General features: G+C 47.1%; 1 protein-coding gene across 7 annotated transcripts in view; it reads left to right on the top strand.

Annotated features, from left to right (window-relative positions):
* Window positions 1-4120: 4120 nt before the first annotated feature.
* Window positions 4121-19169, top strand: part of Snap25 (Synaptosomal-associated protein 25kDa) — a 196328-nt gene continuing 181279 nt past the window's right edge. For all 7 annotated transcript variants that reach the window (XM_077665957.1, XM_077665955.1, XM_077665951.1 and 4 more), the window contains exon 1: window positions 4121-4253. In XM_077665957.1, coding sequence (XP_077522083.1) covers window positions 4170-4253 — 84 coding nt within the window. In that variant the 5' untranslated portion in view covers window positions 4121-4169. The remainder of the gene's footprint in view (window positions 4254-19169) is intronic.

Here is a 19169-nt window from a genome sequence, read left to right as displayed (position 1 = left end):
AAAGTAACATGAACCATTTCAGTGGGCTCAGATGGGTCACCACCCAAGTGACTAAAGAGTCACAAGCCCGTGCACCCATTCTCTTTTCACATTTTTTCTTCCATGTCCTCATTACACGGACGCCCTACCAAATTTGTGTTGTACAACTTAGCACACTAGGGAAACGGCGTCTGCTCACATGGTTAGATGCGCGGCCTAGTTGGTTGTTCGTGGTCACAAAAATTCCAGTGTCTACGCTGTGGCCCGGAAATCGCTGGAGTCATGCGAAATCCAAAGCCAGTCTTGCTGTTGGTCCGTAAGGAGTGCACTGCGCCCCCTATACAACGATACCATTCTCCTCTCCATATCCGTGCCCGTACCATTTGTTTACCTCATTGGCGCACTGCCTTAGGCTCGCTTCTGTCTGCCCTGCGCTGCATCGCCATCGTCGCAGTGGCAGTGCGGCAAAGTGCTTCTTCCAGCATGTGCCGTACTTCCTCGCACTCGCTGTCTGACTCTGCAGTGCCCGCGCGCCAAACGCGTTCTGATGCTGTCGCCCGCAGCGCCATCTAGTGCTAACGCGACCAAGCCGTAGCACAGCAGCGCCCCTGGCGTGTGCCGTTCAAACCAGTGCGGACCGACACGCGCGTTGCTTCGCGTGTCGGTCCGCACATACAGCTTTCGCTGTACAACAGTGCAAATGACAAGGACAAACACATGGAGTTGGTGCACACAACAATGTTATTGGCGCTACTTGAGCTTGTACTGCGCGCATTTTTTTTTCGGCCGTCTTGCGTTATTAAGAAAAAAATGCGAAAGCGAAGGTAAAGCCTATTCGGTTTTTGGAAAAAGGAAAGTGGCCTTGAAACGGCGTCTTTGTGTGTGGTTTCCTGGCGCGTTCGAAGTTAACCGCAGCGCACAAAAGAAACCGCTGAGCAATAATAAACCTTGGTAGCCTGTTTTTGAACTCGTTTCAGACGGATGATCTAATTATACGCTTGGGAGAGAGCGTCGTCGCTATGGGGATGCGCGCCTATTAGTCTTGGTTAAGCGGCACTGTTTGCTGGTTTTGCTGATACTCGGCTCTCTGCGGATTTTTCCTCCGTTATCTTTTTTTTAATTTGTCATCTTCCGTATTCAAAGGGCGTTTTTGTCTTCGTTTTTTATTGATATGCTCTGGACTCTGCTTGCTCTCCGACCGTCGCTCAGTCACGTACTCTGTGCCTGCTTCAGCTTTGCCGTAATAAACTTTCTTAATTTTTTTTTTATTTTTGAGGCGACCCCTTCTGATGTCAGCGGCGTGACTGCAGTGTTCCCCTCATGACCGCAAGGCATGCTGCAGATTGTTCGGTGCCCGGATGCAGCTGTCGCGGCACCCCGAAGGAGTCGCGTTGCAGATAAAGTATGTTTAATAGATTTTAGCTGGAACTTTGAAGCTTGGGAACGAATGTAGGCTAAGCCGAGCAAAAGTTGTCGTATCAAGAAATTAGTGACTCATTAACGTCCATCGAAGAGTAGCCTTACGGCTGCAAAGGAAAACTTTACTATACAGTTTCCCCAGAAACTTCTCAGTTGACGAAAAATTCGCCCCGGTCCCGAGTACACCCTTGAGTGAAAGAGGCCCCTCCCCCCTCCTCATCCTCCTCTTCTCTCTCAGTTGGTTTGAAGTTCGATGGTTGGAGAGTGTGTTTAAGTCGTGTGTAGCGTTGTGCGAATTATTTTTTAAAAATTAAGTCTGGATTATAAACTGTAGTTCAATCATTTGTTTTCATTTGAGGGAATAATAGGGTAAAAAAAATAACGGAGGGCACTTACATGCTTTGAATGCGAAAACGTTGTTCTTATTTTTATTTCCTTTTTATTTTTAATAATTTTATAAGTTTGCTTCTTTCTAATGACACACTTACTCATCAGCATAAAGTCATGAGGAAACGCATACACTAGGTTCACCTTTGTTTGCGAAGAAGAAACTGCTGTTAGGTGGCCTATGGGTTGCGTGCTCGCCTCGAAATCTGAAAGTTCTGGGTTCTGCTCTTCGCACCTTCGGAAGAAATTTTATTTTCCTTTGATACCGCGGTGACGTCATCTGTGATTATTCCTGTCCGCTTTTGTGATCATCAACGCCGTGTTTTGTCGCCGGCGAACCTTCTAATGCTTTGTCATTGAAACAAGAAGCGAAGAACAGTGCATGCCGGGATCTGTTAACCGAATCTTCTTTTACGATAGGCACATCTTTACGGTATCATCGCATGGCTTCCATTGCACTCGCACATTCCAGAGAGCCGGGATGCATTTCGAGACAGAGCCAAGTGCGCGGCGGCATTGTTCCTGCCCAAAGACTGCATTTGTATTCACGGAGCCGCAGGAAAATGTGAAAGGGCCCATATTTACGGCGCAAACGCCACCGCAGCATTCGAAGGCTGTGCGTCTTTCTTTTCCGCCTATCTAAGCATTATTCTTCTTCAGAATATCTGTATACTTTTCAACTTTGTTCAATCTGTTGCGTGCTGTTTTCGCAAGTGGATCCACCCACTAGGTTCACGAGAGGACCTCTTTCATCTCCGAAAGTGGGTTCTAGCGGGGATAAAAAAAAATGGAAAAACCCTTTCGAGAAAAAGACGTGTGTGGGTGTGTGTATAGGTCCAGTAGTGTGTCTATGCCTCAGTCGCTGAGGTGTATTCGCCGTTTTCCTCTGTGCTTATCGGGTTCGTAGTGTGTTTCTGGTCCCATTCCATTCTAGTCCGACGCACGTGCGGCATTGACCGTGCTTCGCTTTTTTTTTTCTAGCGTTCTGTTGTTTTCCCCGCTTTTTTGCCCATTCGTTTTCGGCGTGGCAGAATATTTCGTGCGAAACGAGCCTGGGAGGGCACTGAGAGTTTCATTGCCACTGAAACGCCGGCCGCTTTCTCTGCGTCAGTTCGGCGCCTACACGTCGCTGTACGCTTCTAAACAGAAAGGAATAAAAAGGGAGTAAAGCCCTCTAGCGCACTGTTTAATAAAAGAGAGTGCGCTGGACGACACCTTACTTCCTTGTTACTCCGCTATACGCGTATTCGTGGTTGTAGGGGAAAGACAACGTCGGAAGAGGAATTGCAACCTCAGAAGACGTTTTATTTATTTATTCGGCCTACGCCTAAAGGCCGTCTTTCGAGTGTGTTACATAGGGGGGAAAGATGGGGGAGCGGCAGTATACAGTGAAATGGAAGGAACCTCACGAACTTGCCCACTTTCTGTGAAAAAAAAAATGTTGGTAGCCCACAGTTGTTTTGTCCGTAGTGCTTCGTTGTCCACCGTTACTGTATAGCGCAGTTATACATTTAATGTAGGAATTACCAACTAGCCCAAGTCAAAGCAGTATTGTGTATACTCGCGGGAAGAACAATACGGGTCACGCTTCGGCGTTCCAACTGTTCCGCCGCCTTCCGTAGCGGAACTATAGAAGTTTGCTGCATTCACATGAAAGCCCACTAGCGGCGATTACATGTGTATGTGTCGGACACCCATTAATTCTCGCTGTGTAACGCGTCGGATGAGTAACTGCCGAAGCCTGGTCCATATTGCTATTGTGTCCGCGACAGTACATTCGTCTGCGTCGCTCATAGTTTTGTTTCGTATTGCTTTTGACATCTGAGTTTTTTTTCTCTTGTTCTCGGAATAAGTACGATTCGAAACGTTTCGCATCTGTTGGAATTCCAGCTAAGTAATTCTACAGCGAAGAAAGTGAAACAGTACCATGACCGCGAGCTTCCCCAATAATGCGGAAAAGATGAAATGGGCGAGTGGGGCAGTGAATTTCTTCTAAGGCCAGCCGTAGTTCCTAAAACGTCGAGGAGCAGTCCTGTGTCGGTGCGGAGTGCAACACCAGTGCCCCTTACGGTTTTAATATGCTCCCTACGCACGCTCGAGTGAATATTTGATTTCACTCAGCTGATCTTTTCTCCGTAGTTATTTCTTGGCGCCGAGTATAGTACGCTAATAACGTGCATATTTCATAGTCTTTTCTTCATTCGGGGGGTGTGAAAGAACCGCGCGTAAGGACTCGTGGCCGTGTGGTTCGCTGCGTATCTACTTTTTCGCGCTCGTGCCGTATGTTGTGACGTCATAGAATGACGTGTGACGTTCCTTCCTTTTTCTTCTCCGCGCATGCGCAGTGGCGGTCCAAGGCCCCAACGAGGAGCTAAGGCAGAGCAATGGCGGCTTCCGTGCAAGACGGCCCTACGAACCGCAGTGAGCTGGAGATGATCCAGCTCAAGATGAACCAGACGACCGACGAGGTGAGTGCATGCAGCACGTGCTTGTTGCACGATCTTTCTTCCCTTCCTTTTGCCTCTGTGGTTTCTGTCGCTCGCGGGTTTTCAGCGCGTCGAAGAAGCGACGGGGACAGCACCTTATCGGACGACGTCACTTCCGGCTCGCAAAGGGCTACCTGCGGGATGGCCGTGGTACGCGTCAAATCTTTTGACAGAGCTCTTAGGCATTACCAGTTGCCAGAACTTCCCGTGGGGTGCGTGTATTAAGAAACGGCGGTCTGAGTCGCCGAAAATATAGGGGTTTGCAGATTGCCGCGACGCCCGCTGAGAATAACGTAAACTTAAGTTCAAGTTGGAAACTTCGAGTTTGTTGATTAATAAACGCCCACCTGGCAACAAATTCAGTCAAATAGATTGATTAGCAAAAATTCATAGATATAACGGTCCCAGAGATAAATTAAGAGGTAAAGAAGCCAAAAAGAAACGCTTTTCAGAAGGTAGTGACATATGACGGCAGCTTTTATTGGTCGCTTCCAGATGGCGCCCCCATCCGTAATCTCCCGGAAAGTGGCCTCTGGGGCCAGTCACATCTTGAAGCGGTGTTTCCCAATTGGTGTCACTAAGAGCTCTGGCGTTTACAGGGTCCTGAATCGTGTCACTTCGCGAACCGCCCCCCAAGGCTCCTTATTCAAAGAGCTTTTCACGCTGATGCGTTCACAGTCTGGAGCTCTGCAGATTGTCTGTGGCCGTTGGAAGAATTGTTCGTCAGTGCGTGAAACTTTACTAGGGCTCAGTCATTGTAGTTGACCCCAGCCTTTGTCAAGAATATATCGCCCAAGTGTTCGTTTGCAAGCCGTGTAGTGAGTCTCTGGGGACCTCCTGGAGGTTTTAAGCTCCGGTGGAAAGAGTGCTGTAGATTTTTCTCACATTAGAGGCATTTAGGACAATGACAATTGAAAACGAGCCACACATTGGCTTGAGCGAGAAGCAGATGCAGTGGTCTCTATAGTTTTGAGAAGGACTATGTGCTTTGTACAGCAGGTGAGGCAAAGCAGCATATCCCCCACTCGTCCTAAAGCCCCTCGAAGTTTCATCATCATCGTCATCAGCCTGACTACGTCCACTGCAGGGCAAAGGCCTCTACCGCTTCTCCGTGCAAGCACGTTCGTACGGCTGGGTTAAAGCAGGGATTTACGATATACATACGTCGTGTGGTGTCATGTCGTGTCGTGTCGTGTCTTTCAGATAATGATAGTGAAAGACGGAACAGTGTCCGTGTCTGCGTGGGCAAGTGGAACCGCTGTTGCGTCATATACCGTTAAAGGCGGAGCTTCAGTGTCGCCCTAGCTTTTATTTGCAGTAATGGTTTTCGAACTCTCTCGCTGATACCGACTCGGGCGCCATCTGCACGCCTTCTTTGGCGGAAAACCGCACGCAGGAGGAAACCAAAGAGCAGCAATAATAATATAAAAAGAGAGTGATGCTGGGAAAGTGAAGCGTGCTGGCTTCATATTTCACGGTTACTGAGTTTCGCGCGGAAGTCGGCGCATTTTTTTTGTCGACCGATATTAATCGCCGCAGTTCGGCCGTGAAATTCCTCGCGTTGGCGCCGAGATGGGGGGTTTTTTTTTAGAAGACAGGTTAAAATTGTGCGCAGGCACTTCAACGAATGGACTCTTCACGTTCTTTCGTTCGCGTTGTAAATGCGCAGCTACATCACTGCCAGCGGCGTATTGCTAGTTTGGCGCCATATTAAGCAGGCCGCAGCAGTCAGCGTTTGAATATCTTAGTTGTTTCTGTGTACATGTATGTATGTTTTGTATAGGCTGCAGAAACTGACTGGGTGATTCCATTTTAGAGTAGAAAGATTGACACGGTAATATGAAAAAACAAAACGTTTCGTTGGGGCGAATAGCCATAGTAGATGCAGGCTCGCATCAGCGTTACATTTGTGTCATTTCTGTGCGTAGCAAGTAGCTGTAGCAAAATCGCATGTCACAATCTCGAGGAAGCAACAATACTACATCATAAATACATGTTACTTAGAACGTGTATACACTGAGGGCAGAGTTGTTTGGAAGCATGTGGAAACGCGTTTTTTTGTTTTTGAACTGGCCGGTAGTCAGGCTGATGATGACGATTACAATTGAGAATCAATGACGCACATCATCTTGTCGTCGGATCGTAATGTTCTCTTAAAACATGAATGCACTAATGCGGGTCTAAATTGAATAGGGATTATTTCGGCTTGTAGGAGTGCTATATGCATACAGTTACGGCTGAAGTAGATCGGCTGTTGGGCATCTCATTCGAAGATGTTCCTTGATCCTGTCGAAAAAAAAGCTTCAATTAACGCGGTAGTTGCTTGTAGCGCGCCACGCCTTTTGTCGCTGCATGGTATCATGTTGTTGCGATAGCGGACGCTCTAAGCCGAAAGACCGTGTTTTTGGTCTGCACACGGCTCGGAGATCCGCCGAGCAACCTACATTCATTTTGGCGGTAAAATTCAGCGCGAACGGACGAAGGGCACAGAAAAGGGAACAAAACAAGCGCTGTCTCGCAACTAAGATTCTTTTACGCCAACATGAACTACATCCAACTCGCCCAACTCACCATTCTTGAGCATCCTACACGATTGCAAAAGCAGGGGAAAAAACAAACAAAAGAAGTAAAACTAGGAAAAGACCGCATTAAAGGCGGAAAACGACAACGCGTATTCGGTTGATGTTCTCCTATAGCGCGGTTGGAACCGGCGCGCTATCGCAAATGTATGCAGTAAATGGACTCTCGGCGGGCAGCTCTCTCCAGAGTTGCGAGAACATTGTCGTCCCCAGTATACACTCGCGCGTCCGACGAAACTCGGTGAAAAAAAAAAATCGCCCGACCCGCTCTGTCCGTAGAAGGGTGAACGATAAGCGAGCTATAAGAAGGATTTACTGTGGCGCGCGACACTGCCGGAGGAGCCCCTCGTCATCGTTGTCCACGGGGCTATGTACAGGCCCCGCTGTAGGTCCGTGTATTTGCACTGTTGTAACGCTTGGCCGTTTTCGGACCCGCACTCGTCGATTTCTCTTTTTTTTCTCTCCCTTTCTTTTCAAGCTCGTGTAGCGGCGCGCAAACCTACCGAGAGTGCTCTCGGAGAGTCGATGATGTTGTCCGTCGTCGACTGGGCGAAGTATAACAAACCAGTCGCCTCTCGTAACGACTGGCTGACCCTGGAGCTGTTTACATCGTGCGGCTCGCCCCTTACGACCTATTCCTTCGGCTTTTGTTTTTGTCTTGTTGTTAATGGTCTTGGCGACGTGTTCGGGAACGTGGTCCGACCACACTCAGAAGCACCGCGGCGTAGAAATCTACAGCGTTTTTTTTTGCTTTCCTCTCTTCTTCCACTCCCCGGGTCTCCCCCATTTATCCCTTCCCTTACGGCGCGGTTCAGGTGTCCAACGATATATGGGGCAGATACTGCGCCATTTCCTTTTCCCAAAAACCAATTATTATTATTATTATTATCTACAACGTTTTTGTTGTTGCGAAAGAGAGTCGCAGTAACTGCCTCACTGTCGGTGCTGTAGAAACAGCGACCGCGTTGCGAGGGAATGTGTGGGAGAGAGAGAGTTGAGTGACGAGAGAAAGAGAAGTCGTATAGGGAGGGCTCCGGAGTTATTTGGACCATTCGCGTTATTTAACGCGCAGTGGCATTGCATACGCTATACAGTGTGTTTGACATTTCGCCTTTCTCCAGAGATACGATAGCGTCGGCCGGAATTTGATAGCCGCGGCGTTGACCACTGAGCCAAGTAAAAACGTATACGTTCCGTTCCGACCAGTAAAGTAGGCGCTCTAAATTCTTTCAAACGGTTGATTCGAAGTCGCGCGGCGTTTGCGAGCCGGTAATCGGGTCGCCGAGGGCCTCTAGTCGTAGCCGTATACAGCAACTGTATACGTGTTCCTGTTGTTGTTTTTGTTCTTCGTCCCGTTTGCGTGCGCTTTGACCCGCCTCGGCTCTCTCCCCCCAGCTCGCGAACGAGTGGCCGGCCGGCCGGCTTCGGCAAACGCGACTACCCGATGCCGCACTTCATTATCTCGGCCGGGATTCATGCAGACGTTCGCCCGGTACTCGAGGATTCCGGGCACGTATGGCTGTTGCCCCCGTGCATGCCTGCAGCTATGCGAGGGTGTTCCCCCCCCCCTCCCCTTCCTTTTCGACTCCTGTACCCGGTGTCGGAGCCGGGGCTCAGTTTGGGTGTAAGCCTTCGGTTGTGAGGGAGTCGGCCGGACCATCGTGCCCCGATCGTTAAGGACCGCGTGCCCGCGCATCGACCGGGGGCTGCAAATCAGCGTCTCGCTATGCGTCTAGCTGAACCCTACGCCCCGCTATCTCCGCAGTGTTTGCGTTTATTCGTTCCATTCTTCTGTATCCTTTTGTTTTTTTTTTTCTTCTGCCCCGTCTCGTTTATACCAACGATGGGCGGCGTCTACACGTGCCGGAGGACTGTTTGGGCCGGGAACGATGTGTTTGCTGACCGCTTGTCGTTTTGAGCCCGCCGCCGCCGTCTTCCGGTGTCGCGCCTCCTAGCTGGAGTGGGTTAAACTGCGAGCAGCTAATGGTGGGGAGAACGAGGTCGGGGAGAAGTATAAACTATAAAGAAAGAGGAGACCTGGACTTCGTTCCCTTTTACGACGTGAAGGGGCGGCGCAAATGGTTTTAGTGCTTCCAGCCTCGTGAAGGTGTTCATTCTAATTACCACATGAACTCGGAACGCGTGGCTAGATATTACTGCAGAGGGGACCCATTCGCCATGTCGTCCCCTGGGGCCTTGTATACGGCATTTTATCTCGAAGAACTGTAATTGTCCTCAAGAACTTGCTTGTACATGGTACTTGCAATAAATGAATGAATGAATTAATTTATTTCAGGCAGACAAGGCACAAAAAAAGTACACGTCTACCTAAGAGGCGACTGCTTTCTGCCGCTCTTTTATTCTCCTTGTTTTTGTTTGGACGCGTGTCCATTTCGAGAGACGCAGTAGGTCGTCACCGACGCCGAAGTGTGTCGCCAACTTCGCTTATTAGGTGCCATCATCTGCGGCTGCTTTCGAATGAGGAGAAGAACGAGAATCAGGTAAAGTTGATTAACCCACCGCGTGGGCTTAGTGATCTGAGGCTGCCGCTTACGCGTCCTGTCCCGAGCATAATAAGGAGCGTCCCCTTAGTCTCCGGTCGTGGCGGACGCATTTCGATGGCGAAGAAATACAAAAAGCCTCCCGTGTTCCAAGTCTTCGGTGCTCGTCACAAAATCCCATATGGCCGAAACTGATCTCCAAGTGCCTGAGTCGATCATGTGCCCCAGCTTTCGTTAATCATTCAGCTCAAGTTATCAGCCAGAAGCCAATGGTTGTGAACGCTCCCTGGGAAGCTCCTGGACAGCGTGCTCAGTAGGAGACAGCGACGATCTTCTGCATGCAGAACTGTATTAAAAGCCTACTCGGGACAAACAACAAGGCTCAAGAGAGTTTATTGCTGGCCCGATTAACTTTTCCTGGCACGGAAAACATAAATCTTGTATACCGAGCTCTGGCCGATGTCTGACCTCCATTTATATTACTCGCGGCTCAGTTATAAGCTGGCCAAAAAAAAAAAAGAATCCAAACTGTTTACTTCGCAAACAATTTCAGATGAGAACCTGCACGCATTAATCAGTCAGCACTTGCGTTACCAGGCAGCAGTAACACTACTCTAGAAGCCGCAGTACCTCCACTATTGGGAACAACACCGGTCGTCGCTGTAGACACACTAGAAGTGGTTCCATAGGTCTAACAGGTCGAACGAGCCAAGCTTACCTCAACGGAGAGGAATAACGTTCGCGGTCGAAGACCCGGTCTAGCAGCACGACAAAAGTAAAGCACTGAAACGGAGCTACCACTCCGCCACGATGCCACGAGCGGCGGCTGCGTTTTTATGGAGGCAAAACGCTAAGGCGCCCGTGTGCTGTGCGATGTCAGTGCACGTTAAAGATCCCCAGGTGGTCGAAATTATTCCGGAGACCTCCACTACGGCACCTCTTTCTTCCTTTCTTTTTTCACTCCCTCCTTTATCCCTTCCCTTACGGCGCGTTTCAGGTGTCCAACGATATATGAGACAGATACTGCGCCATTTCCTTTCCCCCAAAACCAATTATTATTATGTCTAAGAGGCTGACCAAAAGGCACGGATGGCCGCCGCGGTGGCTGAGTGGTTATGGCGCTCGGCTGCCGGCCCGAAAGACGCGGATTCGATCCCTGCTGCGGCGGTCGAATTTCGATGCAGGTGAAATTCTAGAGGCCCGTGTACTGTGCGATGTCAGTGCACGTTAAAGAACCCCAGGTGGTAGAAATTTCCGGAACCCTTCACTACGGCGTCTCTCATAGCCTGAGTTGCTTTGGGACGTTAAACTCCTATAAACCGAACCAAAAGGCACGGATGCCTGACGAGTGTCAGTCTCTCAATGCACACAACACCTCAGCATAGGGTGAGAAAAAAACAACAATCTGTTACATGCACTGCAGAGCAGAAAACAACGGTAGAACTAATACAGGCATTGACACAGAGCGGCACTAGAGGGTTAAAAAAATATAATGCAGGAATTCAAAGCAACCGGACATGATTTAAGAAGTCAAATTTCTCCGGAAGTGACAAGTATTCATTCAACTTTTTTCTGAAGACTGCTAACGAAGATGATTGATTTACTAACGTCGTAATGGCAGAGTGCCGATTTAAAAAATCTGGTATAACAAATGACTGCTGTTGCATGCCGTAATTATTTCGTATTTTACCCTTGTAAGTTGTGTACCTTGTGTTATATTGGTGTTTGTTCGGGAGGTATTTTCGAAGAAATTATCTTTCATTAAGCTTGATTGCATGGAATATTGTAATATCTGTTTTCCTGTTAATGAGGTTTCCGACTGTTAATATATTGCTCTTCTTGAAGCGCGGAGCGGAATGACTCATGAAGGGTGCGTTCTCAATAATGCGTAATATGCGTTTATGTAAAAGATATAACTTATTTATATTGGTTTTTGTCGTTGTTCCCCAAAGGGATCAGTAGTAATTAAGGCGTGAATGCTCTAGACTATAATATAGCTGTTTTTTTAATTGTGGAGGCAATAGATTCTTTAGTTCATTTATAATACCGATGGATCTCGCAATACTGGTTTTTATGTTGTCCATATGATTTGACTAGTTCAAGTGTTCTTCAATGACAACTCCAAGAAATATATGAAATGAGCAGCGTTGGATGACTTCATCACCGTACTTTAATACTATGGTGTCATCGATATGCCTAGCACGAGGCCGAAAAATAGTGTATTTCGTTCTCTTAGTGTTTAATTCTAATTTGTTTATTCTATGCCACTCATAAACTTTCATAATCCAGATATTTGCTTCTCGTTGGAAAGTGCATAAGTTTCCACCAGAAAAAAAAGTTATTGTCATCGGCATATAGGATTATGTCTGTAGTAAGAGGCACGTTATTGATATCATTGATGTATAAAAGGAAAAGCGGACCGAGAATAGACCCTTGTGGTACACCAAATTTGATTTCTTTTGTGCGGATCGCCAGCTAAGTATTTCAGCGTACTGCAGTCTGTTAGTTAAATAACTTTGAACTAGGTTAAGAGCAATTCCCCTTATCCCATAGTATTTAACTTTTGCAAAAAGACGTCATGCTTGGTGGAGTCAAACGCCTTTTTATAGTCAAGAAATATTCCTGTTGTTTTCAGTTTATTCTCAAAGATGCTTAGTATTTTTTCTTTAATGTGTAGCAGCGCCGATTCCGTACACTGTTGCTTCCGAAACTCATATTGTTTTTCTGTTATACTATTATTTACAGCGCAGAAATTCAGGATACGTTCATTAATCACTTGTTCAACTAATTTTGAAAAAATTGGCAGGATTGAAATTGGCCTGTAGTTGTTAGTTATTCCTGTCTTGCCCTTTAAATATTACCGATACCTTTGCCATTTTTTTATTCATCAGGGAAAATACCAGTAGACAATATGAGAATGCAGATGCATGACAGTGGTTTGCTATGTACACCGCGGCTGCTTTTATAGGCTCTGCTGTAATGCCATCAACACCACAGGCTGCTGAGTTCTTTAGTTTGAGCAGTTGGCCACCTATCTCCGCGTCATTTGTAGGTGCGAGAAATAAAGGCCTGCTTATACTAGTCGAATTATGAGATCTATAGGTAGGGTTGCAAGTGTCCAAAGCACTTGATGATTCGCTGTTAAACTTATTCGCTAGTGAATCTTCTTTGTATATTGTTCCGTTATCACTTTATCTCAGAAACAGAACTTTCTTTAATGCTAGGAAGCAGTTCATTTAATGCTTTCCAGACTTTTTGGGGTCATTAAGAATACTAGTGAATTTATTCTGATAATATTTTTCGCGTGTTAACTTTATATCTCGGCTCAGTTTGTTGCTTACTTTTTTGAACTTTATTAAGTTCTCCGGTTGCCTTGTCTTTATAAAAGTGGCAAACAGTCTTTCTGTTTCTTTTATTATTCTTAACAACTCGTTGTCGATGCTTGGTTTCCTACATTTCTTATTGCGTTTGGTCTGTCTTAAAGGAAATGCTTCATTATAAAGCTTCTTGATTATTGCAGCAAATTGGCTGAACGCCTTTACGGGATCTGTTAAGTTGTAGATGAAAGACCATTCTATTTTGCTAACTGATCTTACAAAATCCGCACTCGTCTTCTTATTTAAGTAGAACCTAAATTGGCTCTGGGCATTGCGCGTACGGTTAGGGAAAGAAGGTTATCGGGCGCGCACAGTCCTCCACACATTTGTCTAGAGCGCTTGGAGCTAAGGACCCTGGTTTTCGTTGGTGACGTTCTCTATGGATGACCCGTCGCAGAATATGCACGTGCGCGGTAGGATATCGTTCAAATCGGTAAGTTGAGTTAACGCGCTACCCAGTGCACTGTTCGCGAGCTGTATTCGAGTGCGTTGAGGACTGCTCACGACGACACCAGTGCAGCTCTGATGCTCGTTGAGGAACAGAACCACGGGTTTCTCGATTTTCCCGCCGCATAGTGAGTTTACACTCCACTGTTCCCGGCCCGAATTTGTTCGACCCAAGAACTCACAACCTAGCCCTCGCGTGGTACTTAATTATGCTTCTTTGTGTTGTTTCTCCTCTCCCACTTCCATTTGCACTTCATTTAAGACGCCTCGCCTCACGGCGGGGTTCAGGTGTCCTTTCCTCGTCACCTAAGTTAACCTAACCTAATCCGTGAGAAGCACGAGTGAAAACGTGCCTGAGGCGTGTTCGGGTGGAGCGTGAGGGTAGCACTGCATTTCTCCTTGCATATAAAACTGCGCTGTGGAAACGGAAACAAAAAAAAAGTTTCCCGTCTCGGGTTACTCCTTATCCGTAGCGTGTCTGCCGTGAAAAACGGTCTACGACGAGGCCCGAAAGCACTTTCTCCGCATTGCGCGCGCGCCTGCACAAACCGAGGGCTCGTTTATTCACCGCTGCGTGGTTTGCGCGTCGTGGCAGTGAGCAAAAAAAAAAAAATGCGGAGGGGGGGGGGGGGGGGGAGTCGAAGAAACACGAGGCGCACCCCTTTTCGGAATCGCAGACTCCAGTATATAAGCGGCGTGGTGTTTTCTCTTTATATATAGCTCAGAAACGCGGAAGGGAAGGACTTAGTCTTGGCGGGGGATTTACCCCCCAGTAATTACGGGTAATAACGCAGCGTGCCGCCGTCATTTCTTTGGGACTTCATAAAATTAAAACAGAAGGAAAAAAAAAGTAAGTTCGTGTGTGCTGTCTTCTCCGACAGCGTGCGGTGGCTGCGCGTGAGCGTTTTTCGGCGGCGCGGTGTGCGTAGCTTCAAGAAAATACAAAAAAAAGCGAAGCCGGTGAGACTCCGTTTCAGCAGCGCTCTGTGAAGCGTACGCGGCTGAAGCCGGCTGGCTTTTCGTGGCTTGCAAAATTTTGGCACCTTTTCCTTGTCGCTTTCTGTTGCGGTTCCTCCTTGTGTCGGCCCGCAGTGTGTTATTTCCTCACTCGACGGTAATCAAACCGCTGTTTCCACCGCTGAGGAAAGACTGCGTCGGGAAGGTTTTGCTTTGTATTCTAGCCTTCTTTTTTGTTGCGTTATTCCGTCTGAGCTCTGGAAAACGCCGGTGCGTGGCGATGTCACTGACGGATGGCTTCCTCTCGTTTGTGGACGCTTGCCGGTTGCGGCGTCGTTACATATTTTTTTGTGTGTGTATTTAGTCGTTTTGTTCCGCGTACGAACGTTTGTGGGGCGTTTTTTTTTTTCATTTTCGCGGGTCTCATGTTCTCGGTGAAAATTTTTGTATAATACGCGTACCCTGATAGAGCACGTTCTATGTTACAACAGCGCAGTGGGTGTGCTGCCGCGGTGTTTTATTTCATTTTTCAAGGAGACGTGATTCTTACCACATTTCCGGGCATGTTCTCAACACTTTTTTTTCTTTATTTTTACATTCCCAGTTTGCAGTCGTTCCGGCTTTCCAATTTTAACTTTTACCGCGGTCGTTTGATTTCTTTTCGAGGAGCACTACGGACGGAGCTGTCGGTAAGAAATAAACACACACACAAAAAATCGCTGATTAGCAAGATGAGCATGCTCTTTTTCTTTATTTATCGACGCTTGAGAGTTTTTACAGGCACATAAACCACATATGAACCTTAATTTAAATATTGTTTTATTTTTCGTCTATGAAGATAGATAGTTCAAATTTTTTTCTATTTTTTTCCTCTCTTCATGTTTTTTTTTCTTACACGGGAACAGTTAGCCGACTTATGTGCCGCCCTCCTCTCATTTGTTTCTGTCCAGTTGGTTTTAGGGCTTCTTGGTCGCTTTTTGCCTACCCGCGGTGAACAGCTCGTCGACGTCACCTCTTAAGATTTTCATCTAGGAGTTCGTTCGCGACAGCTGTTAACTCTTTTATTCTCCTGTTCCTACTGCTGCCGGCTGCTGTGGCAAAATCTGTGCGTGTCAAGGGACCGAGGCAACACCCTCTAAATACTTTCTTCAGGCCTCTCCAGGCCCTCCTTTCCACACGCGCTACGTCACGCCAAGTGTCCGGTCAGGCTGCTCACCAAGCGCGGCTCCGCTCCGCTCGGTTGTCTCCCTCGATGTGCTCGCGCTTGCCCGGGCAAGCACAGACACGAACGCAGTCTTGCAGTGAGCGTCTAGCTGCTGCTTGAGTCTTTCAGCCTGGCGTTGGGTGCATTTCCGTTCGCTCCTCGCACGGCTGTGTCTGTTTCGTGTGGCCGTTTCTTGTGTGGCGTGCGTACCTGTGCTAGCGCACGAATGGGAAACTGATTGCCTGCCGTGTAGCGAGTGCAACTTCGTGAAACATGGGCCGGTGCTGTGTTCCCGGGTGCCGCGGGAACTACCAGAATGGTCCCAAAGTACGTGTTTATTGCTTCCCAAGAGACGAAGTACGAAGAAAAGCCTGGTTGCGAGCCATTCCACGGAAGGATTTCACACCTACAGAGCATTCGAGGGTAAGACTCTGAAATATTGCTTAATAGGCGCTGGTAATTATCTTAGTTGTGAGCTGTCGCTCCCGGAAAGGCATGCTGTCTTTGTAGGCAATGATATCACTTCTTACACTTATGTATGAATTGTCCAGGAAGCATTTAGTTCTGTGGATGTGCATAAGGCTTGTGTAAAAGCTGTGTAAATATGTAAAAGCTGTTCACTATTCAGACTCTTTTTACTTAGTGTTTTAGGCAATGGAGAGTCATGGCGAATGGCCTTGCTTCATTTTCTCGTGCAGGTGTGTGAACTGCACTTCCACGCAGGCGACTTCATTACGACGTTGTCACACCAAGATGAACTGACAGGGAAAATAATAGAGGTGAAGCGTGACAGGCTACAGTTGAAGATTGATGCTGCGCCTTCTGTTTTTCCAAACTGCCCAAAATACTTGTCCTCAACGCCTGGACGGAGTGAATCGCCAGAGACGAAAAAAGCAAGAAGGGAAAACGCTGCTTTGCAGGAGGCTATGAGGAAGTCACTTCAGTCTAATGAGCTTGAACAGAAAAGAAACAAAGTTTCATCTTACGAGGAGTTCAAATCTAAGTTGCCTGGAATCTGCAACACGAAATTCTGGACCGTTTCTGTCGATGAGCAGTGCGTTAGGTTCCTTCTCATCGAGAATGATCCTTCACCTAATGTGAAATGCGCCTTGGTAGTTCTCCCTGATCTGTCACTTTCTGTTTTCTTGAATGGAGTGAAGCTTCTGTCGCTTCCTTCAGGCAGGATTCTGCCAGCTCAAGTATGCGACACCTCCAGCCTGTCCTTGCTGCTAGAAGAACTCGAGATAGGCTTGCATAATATACCTGAGGTGACGAAAGAGTCGAAACATACTAAAGTATTGCAGTTTGTCGGTTCACTGCTTGCAGACCTCATTGAGGACAGTGATACGACGAAAGAACAGTCTTCTTTGCTGAAATTTCTGGTTGAGCAGATAGAGCTTCTCCTCGCGAAACAGCATGTGTATAGCGCAGAGCTGCTGGTATTCGCCAGTATTTTGAATTCAATTTCTCCTCACGCATATCACTTCACAAGAGCTGCATCAAGAATCATTCTGCCCCATCCTTCCACACTGCGCCGTGTTTGCTCAAATTACAAAGCTGACCCTCTTGTGGAGCAAAATCAACCGCACTGTCTCTCCTACATCCGAGAACGAGTCAAATCAATGAAAGACCACGAGAAGACAGTGACCCTGATGATCGATGAGATCCACATAAAACCATACTTCGACTACAAAGGGGGCACAATAGTAGGATCGTCGGTTCATTCAACGGAACCAGCAACAACAGCCCATGTGTTCATGGTACAATCACTCCTTTCTGCAAACAAGGACGTCATTCACATATTACCTGCGAGCAAACTGAGCGCAGAAATTTTGCACGAGCATGCTAAGAACATAATCATTAATGTTGAGAAAATGGGGCTCAAAATTATCGCTGTGATAACGGACAACAATGCTCTGAACCGCAAGATGATGTCGTTATTTGCTACAAGTCCTCAGGTGAGCATTGTCTATCCCCATCCAGCCGATAACGCTCGCCCTCTTTTCTACGTGGTCGATCCTGTGCATCTCTTGAAGTGCATTAGGAACAATTGGATTAACCAGAAAAACCCTGGAACATGCCTCTATTTCCCTGAAATGGACTTGAGTGGAGCAATGCCCGAAGGGCCTCCTCGTATGAAAGCTGCTTCTTTCGCAGCTGTGCGGCAGCTTTATTCTTCAGAGAAGACGTCGCTTGTGAAGGCTGCTTACAGACTGAACGCAAAAGCCGTGAATCCAACCTCAATGGAGCGGCAAAATGTAAAGCTCGCTCTCGACGTCATTAATCAGTTTGTTTCAAATGCCCTCAGGACACATGGTTCCGCGTTCAAGATTCCTCAAGCTGAGTCGACTGCTCTTTTCATTGACGTTATCCTCACATGGTGGCAAATAGTCAATGTTAAGACCCCTTGCAAAGGCCAGAGGCTAAGGGACAGCATGCAAGACCCTGTAAGGTCTGTTGATGACACACAGTTAGCTTTCCTGAGCGGCGTTGTGGACTGGTTGGACGCTTGGGCAAGAATAAACATCACCAGTGGCTCGCTGACGAAAGAGACTCACAGTGCTTTGCGACTGACATGCTATTCTCTGGTAGAACTCTCGCGCTACTGCTTAGAAGAACTTCACTTCAAGTACGTACTGCTGGGCAAATTTCAGACGGATGCGCTAGAAGACCGGTTCGGCCGTTACCGCCAGCTGGCAGGATCACAGTACCACATTTCCGTGCGTCAGCTCTACGAATGTGAGAAGAAGCTTCGTCTTCAAAAACTTTTGACATTTCCACGCGAGGAAACAGAGTTTGAAGACGTAAGTGAGGATCTTGTCCCATGCAACTTTTCTGTGGCTGTCAGCGACGACGATATTACACACGCCCACTCTGACATGGATGCTATTGTCTACATTGCAGGATACGCTGCTCATGCTGCTTTAAAGAAGCTTTCATGTTCTGCTTGCTTCAGCACATTGGTGATTGAAAATCGAGAGATCGAAGCGGAAAATACTGCCATGATAGCTAACCTGTCGAGAGGAGGGCTGAAGTTTCCCCAGCCATGCACAGTTCACATGGTACTGATGACTAAACTAGTTGCAGAGAAGTTGTCTTTTGGAGCAACCGCGGAAGATTTTCTCTCCTGTAGAAATCAACGTGGTGTCGTGATTTCACAGACGATTTCCCTCCTGGACGAACACGACATTGAGACATGTGAAAATGGCCACACTGCACAAACTCTCCTGCGCTTGGTAGTACGCGTTGCAACCAACGTTGTTCTAAACAACTTTTGCAAACTAAGAAATGATGCCATACAAGACAATGCGCAGCAGAAGGCCGCAGCCCGGAAAGCAGCAACGCTTAAGAAGAAGTAAGTTTTATTCCCAAGCAATAAAAATGCTTTGCGCACACTTCATTGCTGGTGTCTCGTCGTTTTTTATTGTAAGGGTCAGATTAGCTGTACAAATACTCAACAGCGCAACATTATTGTGAGTGTCATTATTGCTGTGTGTGAAAGCTTTAAGCAAAACACAATACAGAATAAAACTAACACAATGCGCAGTAGACGGTGTTTTTTTTTTCAATGTTCACGAACTTCTACTTTAACAACTAGATATACGCATGTGCGGTCTGTGCGGATGGATTTTACCGCACGGCAGACATCATGTACGTGATAGAACCTAATAATTAGATGATTAATTGAAATTAACTAATCAATTTTTTATTATAATGACCAATAATGCGAAATTGGCGGCCGTATGCTAAATTGTTTATTATAAAAAACTGTATTAGCAGCTCGAACTTTCTTGACAATAAGGTGTTCTGCAATAAAAAAAATATATAAAGCA

This window comes from Amblyomma americanum, chromosome 5 (assembly GCF_052857255.1).
Source record: "Amblyomma americanum isolate KBUSLIRL-KWMA chromosome 5, ASM5285725v1, whole genome shotgun sequence".
In the NCBI taxonomy this organism is placed as follows: Eukaryota; Metazoa; Arthropoda; class Arachnida; order Ixodida; family Ixodidae; genus Amblyomma; species Amblyomma americanum.
The sequence above is the reverse complement of the archived record's forward strand: the minus strand, read 5'-3'. Positions and strand labels throughout refer to the sequence as shown.